At 39.8% G+C, this 16,586-nt stretch overlaps 1 protein-coding gene across 1 annotated transcript; it reads left to right on the forward strand.

Moving 5' to 3' along the window:
- The first annotated feature begins 10,303 nt into the window (after positions 1-10,303).
- LOC149163163 (uncharacterized) lies at positions 10,304-11,728 on the forward strand. The gene has a single exon (XM_089435369.1). The coding sequence runs from the start codon at positions 10,304-10,306 to the stop codon at positions 11,726-11,728; it is 1,425 nt and encodes a 474-aa protein (XP_089291495.1).
- The last annotated feature ends 4,858 nt before the right edge of the window (positions 11,729-16,586 follow it).

The raw sequence follows: 16,586 nt of genomic DNA on the forward strand, positions 1-16,586 counted from the left end.
TGTACACGCTACTGTGATTAGTGAAACCAACGTATACCCAGAGAACTTGTGATTTAGTTAATTTATCATGTGATGATCTATAACTAGTGCATCATTAACTTATTAAACAGTGCAGTAAAAATAGAATAAACCATCACACGTAAGCAACACACATGAACACCAAGATTTAAGGTGGAAACAGAATGTGGGTGAAAACCACCTGCTACTGTCATCTCTGTCTTCTTTTAATAATATGAAAATTTGTTTACAATCTTGTACTGGTGCAAACTCATACCAATACATAGGCACCCACCTGCAGAAAGCTACAACCTTCTCTCGTTTTCCAGCGTCTACTGGAAGGGAGCTGCAGCCCCCTAGCTCTTGTACTATCCAATGTGCTTACTAGTACGTAGGCACCGACCTACAGAAAGCAACAAACTTCTCTCTTCCTCCAGGGACCACGTTTCATAAATTTTCAGACTCGATGCTCCTAGTACACAAAAATACACAGGATGGCCTTGTTTCATCAAATTTCCATACTGGAAACATCAAAAACTTTTAAACTCAAACTACATCAACCAACAATCAGTTAATCTGAACAATCAAATCATTGTCACCAGATCACTGTGCTAAACCCAAAAACCTACATCATCATTCAGAACCAGTTGCAACCTCAAAAATCATGCATCATAATGTATACGATAATTTACTGAACCCAACCTGTGTGTATACACTACTTCCTTTAATCAAACCTACGTATACCTTCAAAATTATTGAATCATAAAACTTTTGAATCAAGTCTGTACCAACCAACAATACACTGAACATCTAGTGTCAATTTACAGAGTCTTACATAGGCAGTAGTAGAGATCACCCTTCTCACTTATACAATCAATCAATCAGGTATCAAACTCCTTATGCATTTAGTTTTACATTCAGATCTAAGAATACTTCATTGACAGACACAGTAAAACAACAGTACTAATCAAATAGATCAGTCATCTCTGAACAACATACTTTTTCTTTTGCATACGCTGCTTGCAAGAGCCAAACCAGCGTGTATACGCAACTTCACCAAAGTGAACTAATGTAAAAATCTGTAAATATTAACTCATAACTTCTTTTCTATTCCCGACTTCAGAAAAACCCAGATCATGACGTTCAAAGAATAAAACAGGCGCACACAATTAGATCTGGCCCAACCAATATCAGATCATTCAATGATAAGTCATTTCAGATCTCATGATACTAATCCAACTTTGAATTCAAGGTGCACAAAATATTTTAGATCAAATCACCAAGATAGCCCTTGCAACATAAAACATACTTCAGATAGAAGTATTCCTTAGAAACCCTTTTCACGTGCACACCTTGGCCATATGATCTTCTCCTCCTTATATATTTTTAGACCTTTCTCAATACCTCGGACCAAAACCACTTAGGACTTGTGCTATTCTTGGGCGGGATCAAATAGTCATTACTCCTCTCAATATTGTGGGCTAATACCATGGTATTGACCCCTGGTATTCTCTACTCTTGAAATTCCTTGATTTTCCAACCTGTACGTGATTTTCTTCTTGTGGGAGTGCGTGTATATGTATACACGCTTTTTTTTATGTGGACCTACATGTATATGTTGTTTTGACTAAGTGGACTTGAGTATGCATCTTAAACTGCTTTTCACAATCCTTTACCTTCAACTTCTTCATTCTGATTAGTAGACTTTAGTTCCATCTTCTTGTTCTTCTGTACCAATGTCGTGTTACATCTGAATGGATCTGTTACACTATGGGTTTCCTTTCATCAAAATTGAACTGACCTTTGAATGCATTTCCATCAAGGACAACACTTGTATCATAATGCCAACATAGGTGACTAGCGTGCAAGCATTGTGTTTTCACCAAGGTTAAATTTGAACAATACTTATTTTCCATCGACGTATCTTTGACTGGAAGTAACAAATTCTTCATACAAAGGGAGGATGACAGATAACCAAGTAGTGATAGCATCAGATGACCTTTTGTACTTTATCCAAATTGCTTCAAGATTCATACATGGTTTCATGCGAAACTATCCTACAAAACGAAACAAGCGAACTAACAAACAACAAAGCAAAGCAAGAGGAGAAGCAAGAGCGAAAGCAAAGCAAGTAAGCAAACAAGCAAGCACACAAACAAACAAACAAAACAACTAAGCAAATGAGCATGCAAGCAAACAACTCAAAAGAAAACACTACTCCTACCCCTAAGCTAACAGTGCATGGGTTATCTCATGTGAAGTGAGACTTCCAATGAAGCAACAGTGCATTGGTTGACCCATGTTGGTGAAGGAAAGGTTCGCAAACAAGACAGTTGTGCGAACCAGCAAACAAGAAAGATGTAATAGTGAAGACAAACACATTCCAAGATTACAAGTGACCATAGAACAAAGATGAGTGAAAGTGCATGACATGCATTGTGTGGTGTTGTCATGATGTTGTGCTACACCACGTGCATATGTTGAGTGTATGCATTCTCTTGATCGTGACATGCAAGAAAATGTGAGAAAGGAAAACCAATTGTGTTGTGCATGTATGTTTGTTGTGTAAGATTCATCCAATGCATGAGCGATGGGATCATGTAGTTTGAGTGGAGGAAATGAAATCTGGGTGTTTTGTTGATCTTTAGTGCAAAGAAGAGAGTGATGAGGAGCCTTAAATGTTTCAGCAATTTCCTGACCTAAAGTGAAACCAACCTCAGGACAATGAGGACCTGACATAACCATCAGCTCGGGCTGAAGTGCCTCGACAGTTTGGGGGGTTTCGACTTGATTGACAGATAGATAATCGTAGACCAATGTCTTGGATATATTAACAATGGTTGAATCAACATTTTGACCAGATGAGGAAGTGAATAGATCACGACGACCAAGAATAGAAAATTAAGGACGTTTGTCGGCATCCTCATGATTTGATGAATCAGGCAGAGAGGTAGATGAGAAGCAAAGAAGTTCACCTTCTATGTTTTCAAGAAAGATACATGATAGATTGAATGTATTTTCCGAGGAAGATGTGTCATCTCCGCACTGTAATGATAGACTGACATCCGATTTGTCTTGTGAATGATCAGAAGTAGAAGCATCCGGAAATGAGTTTTCACAAGGAAAATGAGCAATGGAAAAATCACAAGGGATGTTAGGATGAAGCGGATGAGGCACGGCCGAAAGGGAGTCACCCTTCACCATAGGCTCTTCTTTAGATTCCCGCACACACTCATAATGAATGATGGCGCAGGTTGGCTGCATAACACCAACTCCGTCGACAGCTTAATCCTCGTACACAGTAGGTGAGGAGTTCGGAATGGAAGAACACAAGATAGTACAATCTGAAGGATCAACAAAACGCGAGGACGGAGGTTGGGGCAACGAGTCCATGTGAAAACCAGGAGGCTTACAAGACAAATATGTGCAAATAGTAAGAGCGAGTGGGGTGGGAGGATGTGACAGTTAAACCGAGGTGTGTTTATGATATCCCACATCACTCTGCGATGGTGGAGTTGTTTGATAAGGTGAAAGTGGATAGTCACTTGTGACAGCAACTGTGCCTGCCTGTGATTGCGCAGCTCCATCACCGAAGTGTGTTGAGCGGGGTTTAGATACGTAGAGAAGATACTCAAATATTCCATCGATAAATTCCCAATCAATATCATCTTCTAGGAATCAGTATGAAAGATTACAAAAGCGCATGTAAAACTGTTCAACAGATTCATCAAGTGCTTTTCATAATTTCAAAATTTCTTTGTTGAGTGCTTGATGGTCAAAGTGATTGAAATCACAGTCTATCTCTGCGACTAGATGAGCAAGAGAATGAATGCATTTTTCGGGCAGCATGGCACACCAGTGCATTGGGTGCCCTCAAAGCATGTAGATGTACAATGCGCAACTCATGTATTCTTCAAAGAATGCATTTCTTTCACATGAGCCTACAACACCAACCGCGTGCCTTACCAAGGCTATGTAGCCTCCACCATCAAATGTTTTAAGAGACAAGTTATCCGAGAGCCTTTTTGGGATGATGAAAATATTTCCATAAGACATACATTTTGGAAGAGAAACTTGGTAGTTAGTCATGATAGATGTGTAGAGATTCAAAACGGATGTGAGGATTTAGCTTGTCATCTAGCCCTCCTTCTAGCGCCAAAATGTTGACAGTGCTGGACCTGCCAACATCTCAAGGGGATCTCCCCGATAATAAGTCCCAATTAGACCTCAGACCATTTGTTGTAGGAGTCCCAGCAGTGGGTCGTAAGGTAATAACTTGACTGTGATGTCGCATAGAGGAAAGTAAGATAACTCTGTCAGTAGAAAGGGTGTGACCACTGCAGTGAGTCAAAAAGGTTAATGAGAGGTTCTAACACATGGGGGTGAGATGAGTGCACCCCTTGGAAACCTGTAGCAGTACTCAGCTGAGAAGGGAACACACGAGTGAATATGCATCACAAGCTGGAAAGCAGATCAGTTGGCAATACAAAGTGATGGTTAAACCAACAACACATCTGCAACAAGATTCATATAATTGCATAGAAAGCAGTTCATACAAATATGAAAGTTAAACAACATATATTACGAAGCAATCGGAACATTCCAACTACAATAACAACATATGCATGAAAATGTGCTTCCTCTTGTTATATAAAGAAGTGTAAGTCCCAATCATACAATACATCCATGTAAACCTACTAGCCCCAATAGTGAAGCGTTACAGCCACATCCACCTGCTCCTCCAACAAGATGTACTAGCTCCATGCAGTGGAGAAGCTAAGGCGTGTTACAATACTGTCCAAGCTTTCTTCAAGATAGCCTTATCAGAAGCTTGGATGACCAAAAGCCTATACAATGAGTTATGAGGGACTATTTATAGCAAAGGGTTGGGTGACCCTTGGCATTCCCCTTTGTGATAATTCAACTACCCTCATGACTCTTCACCTACTCTATGACTGTTACATCCAACTATTGACACTTGACATGACTCAACATTACAATGCACATGTGCTCATGTGAGACAAAATGGCTTGAGTAAGCCATGCAAGACATCACTGACACTCGGTCCATTGTGATGAGACCAACTCTGTGACATGCTTGTGATGGTGAAGGTGGCAAGCTAATGCCAAGCTTGGTCGTCCGTGATGGTTTGCATGCACCCCATGGTGGCATCTTGTTGAAGTGAACTCTTTCCTCTGTTGTATCTGGTGCATTGGTTTAGTTCCTTCATCCAAATCGTCTGCTAACATGCGCATGGTCTTGGGTGCAGCTGAACTGACACACTGCTGATCTTCAAGTGTGTGCTAGTGTTCATGCACATCAACTTATCAGAGTACATGTTCAACTCTAGTTGGACTTGCTTCTTGTCTTCGCCTTGGTGAGTGTGCCGAATGGGTTGGATTGCATGCATGCACACAATAACATGCATGCTTATGAATCCCTTGCATGTGATCAACAAAACTGCTCACCATGTCTGCTCCATGCCAGCTGCTGGGATGGATCTTTGACTTGTACGGGCACAGTTTCATCCGTGAGTGCGTGTTGCACCCACTGTTTTTCTTGTCCCTGCTGCAACTCATTTGTCTATCTATGTAGCTTCATGTTCTTCCTTGACTTGCTACTTCAGCACATGTAACTCCTTCTTTGTTCCATTCTCTGTCTTCACGTGATCTTCATGTCGCGTCGTCACCTCATAGCCTAAGTCTCCCAAGTTTCTTTCATCATCAGTGGATCTGCTTGATCTTGCAAATTTGTTCCACCTCTGTGTTGTCAACAACCTTCCTCTTTCATTCATTGCATTTGTTGCATTCGTTGCGTTCATTGCACTCGTTGCATTTGGTATGTTGCCTTAAGTTGATGATCATGATGCTGATTGTTGTGATATCTTGATGTTATTTTCTACGAAAAACTTGATGTCTTTGTGAGTAGGCAAGCTCATACACATTTGATCGACTGCATCTCTAGGTGTGCTCTAAGCGGTGTCTTCGACTCTACCCTCTTGGAAACCATTGCACCTACATTGCTAGAGGCATATGAACACCTATAATACCTGGAGACATGGCAACACTCATGGCAAGCAATCTGTCATTCGAAAACCAAAATGAACTTGAGAACTGACTTGCAACATACCTGTGTGACTGATCATGAAGGTTGTGCAATTTCGGCAGGGAGGTTAGGAGACTGATTGCCAAGACTGTGCAAGGCACAGTTTGGGCTGCTGGGAGACTGAATAACTACTAGAACTATGTAATGCACAATCCAGTATGGCTGCTGACTACTGAAATTGTGTAATCCGCAATCTTAGCTGCGAATGGCTGCAGGCTCAGTGACTACATTGCGCAATTTTTTGCGCCAGCAGTCACTATCCCTCAGAAATGCGCAAAACAGTCTTGGGGGACAGTCACTGGGAAGAAATGTGCATTTCTTGAGAGGAAGATAGAGCCTTCCCTCTCAGGATTGCACAATGATGTCTTGGTGAGGCTCTTGGTGAGCCAGAGTCTGGGCCAAGGCTGCCCAGACTCGCCAACGGGCAACTAAAAGTGAATGTGAGTGTGAATGCATGGTGATACTAAGTGTAAGCATAAGTGAATATCATGCATGAAAATGGAGAATGACTGATTCAAAAAACAGAACAACATGTATGTGGGTGAGGCGAGTCGTCGAATCGGCGACTGTTCATGAAAAATAGTTTCATGTATGCAACAAAAATGAGATTGCAACGAAAACTGAAACAATGCTAAGACAAGCTAATATACATGTAAATGACAAGAAGCACTCACTAAAATCAAGCAAACAATACTCACACAAGTGAAAACACAAAAAGCGACAAAAATGCAACATCAGGCATTGGAAGCGAGCTTACCCCAAAACAACTAAGCTGAATGTGCCGAAAACTCCTAGATGTGATGTGGGATGTCAGAGCTACAAGGTTGATGTGAGGAATGAGCTCTACAACGTTCAGTTGATGAGTTTTGATAACATCGAGGTTGTGACGCGCATGCCACAAATCTATGGAAAGCGACACTTGGTGGGAGATTTCTGAAATGATCCTTGCATGTAACCTCCAACTGCTAGAAAAATATCCCTAAAACAAGGGATTCCTTTGCATGCTCACATGGGAGAAGCAACCCATGCATGCAAATCAGTTGCTTGGTCCCGGAGGGAACCGGTCAACTCAGCTGCACATGTAAGAGACTGCTCGACTACTTGGAGAAAATATGCATTTATGTCTGGGAGTTGGGATGGCTTCCCAGGAGATTTGTGCAATTTCTGGGCAGAGCAGCTGACTGCTACCCATATTTGTGCAAATTCTAGGTTGAGTAGCCTTGCTTGGGAAAATTGTGCAATTCTTGCTAGGAGTGTTGACTGGCAGAATTGCGCAATCTTGGAGCCCAGCAGGCTGCCAGACATGATTACGCAATTTCTGGAGGGAAGGTTGGTTTCCCTCCAGAAATGCACAATTTTCTTGGGGAAGCTGCTCAGCCTGCAACTGGACCAAGTCTGGGTGAACAGCCTGTGAGGGGAATGCATCAAGCTGTGATTGACAGGCTACCTTTGTGCAAGCAAAACACTGAAACTTGTGAACCTGATCAAGTAAGACAAGGTGCTGTGAAGGTTGGAAGGGAGGCTCCAAAACGAAGCTAAGGCAAAATTTTGGAGGGTGGTTGTAGCCGCTACAACATATTATTATCATCATCACTAATATCAATCCCTGCCATTTTTAAATATGATATATATCGATCCCATATCATAACGTTTGCACCATACAAATTGCAGTATAGCTAGGGGTGATATTATGGGGTACATAGCAAGGTATCGAAGGAAATAATGTGATTATGTGATGGGTCATAGTTCATAAATAATGTAGTTAACCCACATAATGTAAGGGACCACAAGTGGTTAGGAATAATGTGATAAGTCCATTGTATTGTATGGTATTGAGAGACCCATGGTATTGTATGTATGAAGCCTATATAGAGGTTAGAGAATCTTTATTGTGGGATGTCAAGAATTATTGTATTGACAAGCATATGTCTTGTGGAGTGTTATCCTTCCTTAAGGAGTGATTGTATGGTGTTACCCTACCTCAAGGGTTTTGATTAATAAATAGAAGCATTTCTATATTTTGATCCTGTTATTTTTGGTTATATTTTCTATTGTCATATATTTGCAGGTCAAAGCTACTACAAGTGGAACCAGAGCATTTCTTGGGTGAAGAGGGGAAGCATTTTTTTTTTCATTTTTTGTAGGGTTATTTGGGTTGCGAGTTTGCAAATCATATCTGAAACTTTTGGTGCAAAATTTACAACAACAAAATATCAAATCTGGATTCTTTGCGGAAAAATGCCCAAATTCAAAAAATAAAAACGGTTGAATTGAAGTTTGAATGAGGGAGATATTGTTGATTTAAAATCAATTGTGTTGCAAAAATTTTTGTGACGGAAATTCGTGGATGATGACTCTCTTGTCAGTTTTTTACATTTTTTGTGCAGAATTTCATAAAACAAATTACATATCTGAGCTCCTCTTGAAAAATTACCTAATTTAAAAAAAAAACATTGGTCGAATTAGAGTCCAGATGAGGAACATTTTGCTGATTTAAAAACAATTTTTTTCATATTTTTTTGTGACGCAGGATAGTTGCAATGTGAATCTGAGTTTCCAAAGTCCCCAGATCGAGATTTCAATCACACAAGAAGACGTAGAATGGCCATTCCATTTCCAAAAATAGGCTAAATAAGGATTCATAGCCATATTGACCAAGTTGTGGCCATTTTTAATTTGCCGCATAAAGTGGGTACTTTTTTTTTCTTTCAAAACCCTCATTCTTTTTCATGGCTTCTACTAAGCTGTGGTTTATAGGAAAAGATGATGGCCCTACTATTGAATAATACCTAAAAAAGGAAAAGTCACTAAATCCAAGGATTTGGAAAAATGCAGCATGGATTCTTTTTAAAGATGAGGCTGCCATATGGTGGGAATCACTTGACCAAAAGAAGTTGGTAAGCCTTCCCGATGAAGAATTTGAAAAAATCCTTTTCGACAAATGGTCTCATGCTAGAAAACAAGATAATGAGAAACATAAGGGGTTATTTTCTGTTGGTATCTCCTTATTACAAGTTCATGGATATATTCAAAAAGAAAAGTTCATTGTGTCTATCAATCCTAATTGCAAGCATAATTTTATTAATGTTCATTTGGCTAAAAGATTGCAAGTCTCGACCAAACAAATGGAGCACACATAGGTTGATAATGAGGAGGTGCAAGTTTATAAAGATTTGAAGATTCATATGGATAAGTATGTATTGCGTTCTGATTTTTATGCTTCAGATATGGCTGATGTGGATGTTTTTTTTAGATACCCTTGGATGGAATCTGTTGGTACTATCAATATTAATGTGCAGAAGAAATTCTTAAATCTCTGGTATAAAAAGAAGAAAATTACATTACAGGATATTTCCATCAATAAATAGATAGAGTCCAAGGAGGCTGAAGCCAAAAATGTTGCAGGTACTGACACATCAGATGAGGATTTTGTAATACTAGAAGATAAGAAACAACCACAAGCGCCACAACATGTACCAAATACCAATCAGGCTCGATTAGGTGGTGAATTAAAGAAAGATACACCTTTGGTTAAAGCTTCAACATATCACCACCCACATCACCTAACAAGAAAAAAACCAACAAGATGGCAACGGATTAGCAACAAGGACATCAACCTCTACATGAAATATAGAGAGGTGCGACGATCCACCCACATCACCTAACAAGAAAACAACCAACAAGATGGCAATGGATTAGCAACAAGGACATAAAACTCTGCATGAAAGATAGAGAGGTACGACGATCCACCCACAACACATCAACACAAAGGAATCACCAGGATTAACTCCCATCTCAAGAGAGCGAGGCACTGGCTAGATCGAGTAATCACATTTCTCTTGGATGGGTAGATGCACATGCATGGTACCGGTGGACTACTCTTTTGAGTAGATCTTATTATTTGTGTTCTTCTTATGTTTCAGGGATGAAACATGTTCAAGGGGGGTGGAATGTAGTATACCTAGGGGGGATATTATGGGGTATAGAGGGAGGTACCAAAGGGAATAATGTGATAATGTGATGGGCCCATTAGAGGAAATTTCAGCTTAAAAGTGGCCTCCTAAGGAAAAATAATAAAAAAAATGGTTAAACTAATAAAATAAGAGTTATGAATTTTGGATGAAAAATAATAAAAATACTTTTTTTCATTGTATTTTTGGCTTATCCCCTTATAGGTTTATTCAAATTTCCATCTTGGACAATGAAGGGATGTTCATCAATATGGAAGGCCCTGATACACTCCCTTCCCCTCATCCGAGATAATCTAGTCTGGAGAATAAACGATGGAACGCTGGGCAGGATTGGCCTGGATCCATGGATTGATAGTGGGGGTAGACACATCCTCAACGGAGATCTCATTTCATTTCTTCATGACCGGGACATTCGGAATTTTGCTCATATTGCTGATCAACAACGCACAGACATTTTCACTCAAGCTTGGAAATCGGCTCAGCAACTTGACCTTCCACCGCAGTGGCATCAGGAATGGCGTGAATATGTTCTGGCATTAAACGAATCCCATATTCGCATCAAACAAGGACCGGACGAACTTATTTGGTGTAAGGCGGACAATGGTATCTACGCACCTAAGTTTGGGTACAACGCTCTTATTATTCACAGAAGACCTGAACCATCGCCATCGTGGTGGCGTGACATTTGGAAGCTGAATGCCCCTCCACGCACCAGATTATTTTTCTGGTGTGTCCTCAAAGATATCATTCCCACGGGCGAACACCTTACTCGCAGATCCATCTATGGACCATCCTGGTGTTCTTTCTGCAAAGCGGCATCAGAGACTTCGGTCCATCTTTTCCTTCATTGCTCGGCAATTCGCACACTATGGAACAACATCTTCACTCATCTTGGCATTACAGGGAACTGGAATGGGGATGACATTACGGGTGCGTGGTCAGCCTGGAATCACTGCCACCCGGGCTCCAAGCTCCTAAACCTTCCCCTCGTGGCAACCTGGCACATTTGGTTAGCGCGGAATCGATATATATTCGAGGATCAGGCTGTGTGTTGGCCCCGTACAGAAGCAAACATCATTGCCGCGTATCAAGAATTACCTGACCCCCCACCCACTCGAACCAGGACGATACAGCCACAGCCCATTATCGATAAATCGACCCCTTGGGCCTTCTTCGATGGGGCTGCAAATCAAACTGGCTGTGGGGGTGGATTTGTTCTGCATATCAATGAACACCATAAGTACCCTGTAAAAATGGGATTCGGCAGAGGATCAAACAATTATGCAGAGCTCTTGGCCATTCGAAATCTAATGCATTACGCTTTGACACATCAATATACAAATCTTAATATTTTCGGGGACTCTATGACTGTTGTTAATTGGATCAATAATGCCACTATATGTCATACACACACTCTCAGCAATATATTATATGATGCACATACACTCAAGGCAGCATTTAATCATTTCTCATGTCTACACATTTACAGAGAACATAACAGCGAGGCTGACAAATTATCCAAAGAGGCCGCGATACTTCCCAGAGGAGAATGGCTAATTGTGGAGCAGCAGGGGACTGAAGAATTCAGATTTTTCCATAGGCCATACATAGATCAGAGAGAACAGCGGGACAACAGTCCCGATAGCCGACAGTAATATAGTATTTTTGTCTTTGTTGAAAAACTGTACATAGATATGGTTATCATACTTTTTGCAAATAGATCCTGCGTGATCTCGAACAGGCTATACAGCCAGACTCATATATGTCCTATCTCATATTTTTGTTTATACTCTGATACATCACCCTGCGTGGTGGATTTTGTATGATCACTACAACATATGCTAACAGCATCTACTATATGTAATTTTCTTAATAATAATGAAAATTACGGATTTTTCCAGTGGAAAAAAAAAGGTTTATTCAAATTTCAAGCATAAACACTCGTTGGTTGCATAATTAAATTCCGTATCCAATAAGTACCCATTATGCAAACTTTTGAGAAGACCCATATTGATAAAAATTGAAGATACATTAAAAAAATGTGTTCAACATAATGTATCTTCAATTTTCTTCAATGTGGATCTTCTAAAAGTATGCATAATGGGTACTTGTTGGATGCATAATTTAGTTATGCATCAAATGGGTGTCTACACTTGAAATTTGAGTAAACCTATAAGGAGATAAGCCAAAAATACAATTTAAAAAAGTAGTTTTTCTTCTTTTCCCTCCAAAATATTTACATGTACCTCTTTTTAAATTTAAAGAATTTTGATTGGTTTACATATTATGGCATGGAAATTACATGAAAATTTCATGGGCACTTTTAGGTTGACATTTTCTCTAATGATAGTTAATAAATAAAGTGGTTAACCCACATAATGTAAGGGACCACAAGTAGTTAGGAATAGTGTGATAAGCCCATTGTATTAGATGTATGGTATTGAGAGACCCATAGTATTGTATGTATGAAGCCTTTATAGAGGCTAGAGACTCTTCATTATGGGGTGTCAAGGATTATTATATTGACAAGCATATGGCTTGTGGCATGTTCTCCTTCCTTAAGGTGTGATTGTATGGTGTTACCCTACCTCAAGGGTTTTGATTAATAAAGAGAAGCATTTCTATATTTCAATCTTGTCATTTCTGGGCATATTTTCTATTTTCATATATTTTCAGGTCAGATCTACTACACAAACCCACTGCTTCAACATTTTTCCACATGGGATATAACTACAATAGATCATAATCTTGTCAGACTCGTGATAAGAAAGAAAATCCACTGCCATGTAAATGTTTGATAACCACACAAGGTAGGATGTGGACTCCTTGCATGTCAAGTATGGGATCAATCCACACCAGAATCTTTAAAGCAAACCCTAATCAGGTGATCAAATTTTAGCTCAAAATTCAAAGTGCCCAGAAAGTCTCGAAACTAGCGTCAAGTCAAAGTGCTTGTTGTTTTGAATCCAACGACATTTGTTTCACCTAAATATGACACCATATGCTCAAGTTATCGTGTTCTTATCATTTGGCCCAACAACTAAAAAATGAGCAGGGTTGTTGACTGGGCAGTTGACTGAGCTTTCGTACCACTGACATCACCCAGGGTGACTATGTAGGTATGAACCAATCAGGTGTTGACAAGTGGTGTCTCCTGGTTCTTTGGTTTGTAGTCAAATTTGGTTGGTTTTGTGTGGCCCAATCATGGGCTGCCATGTGGCCCAATCATTGGCTACCACATGACACCTCCAGGGTGCAACAAAATTTTGTTTGGTCGTCCAGAGGCCCCGGCGGGATTGAACCCACGACTTGCCTCACAACATTGCCAAGTCTTACCATTGTGTCGCACTAATGTTTATTAATCTACATAGATGTTGACGTTATGTTAAATTCTATGCAAATTTGCGTTTGGGGGAGGAGTCAAGACTAAGCCCTAGCCCCTAATCATTGGCACCCCACGTGACCTCAACATGCACAACAATGGAGGGGCTCAAGCCTAACCCCAGCCCATGGCCACATGACTTCGCACAAGACCAAGCGCAAAGGACTCCGAAGCTGACAAGAGAAGTGTTGGGTTAAAGCCCTAGCCATGGCCATATGGCACTCCTCCGGACCAGGGCATAAACTGTAGGTGCAAAGGAACATGCATGAAAGTTAAGGGATTGGCCTCAGGTTCTATGCGCATTGTGGAACCATCAACAGATGGGTAGGGGCTATCACAGTGGGGGCAAGTAGTTAGCCTAGCCCCTAGCCTCATGGGCATCAATGTGATCATGCCTAGTGGAGGAAGGTGCAAAGTGGTGGGGGTGTGGTTAGCCTGACCCCCTATCCACTTGCGTTATATGACTAGGAGCAGGGCCAAAATTCAGGCGCTAAGGCATTATTGGGAAATTTAATTATCTAATAAATTGCACTGTTGGAGGGTGAATTTGTCACCTCCACAGCGGAAAACATGGTGAATTTGTAGGACAGTTAGACTATTAGTCTGATTTGTAGGACATATAACAAAAAAACTACATGGAGAGCTTGTAGAGCCATATCTTTGTGATTTTTTTTCCTTTTGGAGCTCAAGAAGAGTCTACCTAGGGGTTTTTGGACATTCTAGATCCAATGGTGACCTCTATTTGTTGACTTGAGCACATATAAAGGAACATTTTGTAGGTTCAAGTTCATGGGTACATGGATCAATTAGTATTTTGGAGCAGTTATTGAAGGTGTTTGAGCATGGAGGAGGGCTTGTAGGGGTTTCCTTACCTTCATAAGTTTACTGCAACAACTATTACTTACAGGGTTCAACTCTTCTATACTTTTCTCACTATGTCTTGTTGAGGAAATTTTTCTATATGTCGTTCAATGTGGAATTGAAGTTCTTATATTCTCATGTATGCTCATTTTCCAGATGGAGTATAGGGTCTTTGTAGGAGACACCTTGTGTTGCTGATGTTTTCATGACTGACTATAGGTTTTCATGATGTTTGTATGAAAGTTCTTTGCAGGATAAAATTTCCTTGAAGGGGAAATAGCCACATGTTTTATCAACAAACTTTTATGTGCTTTTTTTTCCACTGAATATATGGAGTGATCTAGCTATGTTGGAAGCCCCAGATATATAGCCCAGGAGGGGTGAACTATGTCAACAAATCCTTTTTTATACTCTTCATGAATGCATGTATGAGTTATGTGATGTTGTGTTGCTTAGGCTTAAGTTTACATGTGAAAACTAACTCATAACTTGAAGAGACCTTTTGAAAAAAAAATTGTTTTGTGTTAAGACCCTTTTTTCATTGCAAAGCATCGGAGAACGATCCCTATTTTTAGAGAGAGGAAATTGAACTCCTCCTCTATTTTCAGATCAATTGGTATCAGAGCCTCATTTGACCAATTTGCAAGAATGGGCAAGAAGAGTCTCCAAGAGCTATATGAGATGAATTTGGCTCTTCGTATGGAGAACATTGAGTTGAGAAGAATGCTAGAAATGGCTGAAGATGAGAAGAGGCATATGCGCCTTTAGTTGAAACTTGTACTTCAGGAACAAGTTGTTGAAAGCTCCACTCTTGTGACAACAAAAGACACCTCCAAAATGAAACCAATATGTGGGCATGGTTCACACACTAGTTATGGACCATATGAGGAAAATGATGCATGTGAATTTTGCAAGCATCTCCAAGATCTCACCATATGCCAGTTGGTAAAAGTGGGTGGATAGATTCATTTGCAATGCCATCATCATCATTAGAATCTGAAAACATGAATGGCAAGTTCAAGGAGGTAATAAGTATTTCAAGTACAATTCCTTTTGTTTATGTTCATAACACCTCTTTGGCAACATTTGAGCAACATACCAAAGGCGTTGGTATGAAGTTGATTTATAAAATGGGTTATGAAGGAGGAGGCCTTGGAATCAATGGCCAAGGGAAGACCAATCCAATCATGGTACAAGAGAGAGAAAAGTATCAAGGATTGGGATATGTTCAAAGGGAGATTAGACAATTCTCTAAACAGTTTGAAGCACAACAATCATCTGAGGGTGAAATGTCACACCAAGATGGCAGTGACAATGTTCATTTGTCTATAAAATGAGATGAATGCTTGAAAGGACCTTGCATGTCATCATCCACTCAACATCTTCAAAGCTGCAGCCCAACGGAAATGTATAAATCTCATGTGTGTTTTCTAAATGATGGTAATTTTAACTATTTGTGGAATATGTATCCTTGTACTTTCTGTGATGCATTTGGACATTATGTGGCTGTCTATGAGAAACACATGGTAATGGTTAAAATTATGGATCATATTCTAGGCATCAAGTATGATGAATCTCCTTCACGGGAGAGGAATTCCTTGTTGGCAAGCAAGGCAAAGTTCTTTTATAACCATTGCAAGATGCATGGGCATGGAAATGAATGATGTTGGAAATTACATCTAGAGCTTCATTCCAAGAAGGGAAAAGAGATTTTTCAACCTAATGCAAGGGAAGCAAGAGGTGGCAAAGAGGACTCACAACAATCCTAAAGCAACCTTCAAGGAAAATTTGATGCAAAAAGGGAATGCATAAGCCTAAGAGAGGTAGAGATTGGGTAGACTGTTTGTAAAGTTGCTTTGTAAATTTGTAATTACTTTTTATTGTTTACCTGTTTGGGTACTTTTGTAAAGTGAACAATAATAGTCACTATGTGCAATAAGTATGTTTCATTGGCATTATTTTATTGGCTTGTTTATAATTCCATATGTGCAAGGAATTTTTGTTGATAATAGAAACAAGAAATGTTAAAAATAGAACCCAGAAATTCCATTTTAATTTGTCCTTGAATTAAATTGTGAATTAAAATTGTAATTCTTTTCTCATAGCAACTTGTAATATTTAACTAAGTTAAGTTGACTTAGTTAACTTAGGAATTTCGAGTTGGAAGTCTTTATGAAGTCATGTATATGTTCTCCCTAAGTTTTATGGGTCCAGGATGAGTTTAATTATGAGTTGTAATTAGATAACTTAGTTTACTGAGTTATGTTCAG

The sequence above is a fragment of the Pinus tabuliformis genome, chromosome 5_2, assembly GCF_031772625.1.
Source record: "Pinus tabuliformis cultivar Carrire ecotype Pingquan chromosome 5_2, CPIR1, whole genome shotgun sequence".
Classification (NCBI taxonomy): domain Eukaryota; kingdom Viridiplantae; phylum Streptophyta; class Pinopsida; order Pinales; family Pinaceae; genus Pinus; species Pinus tabuliformis.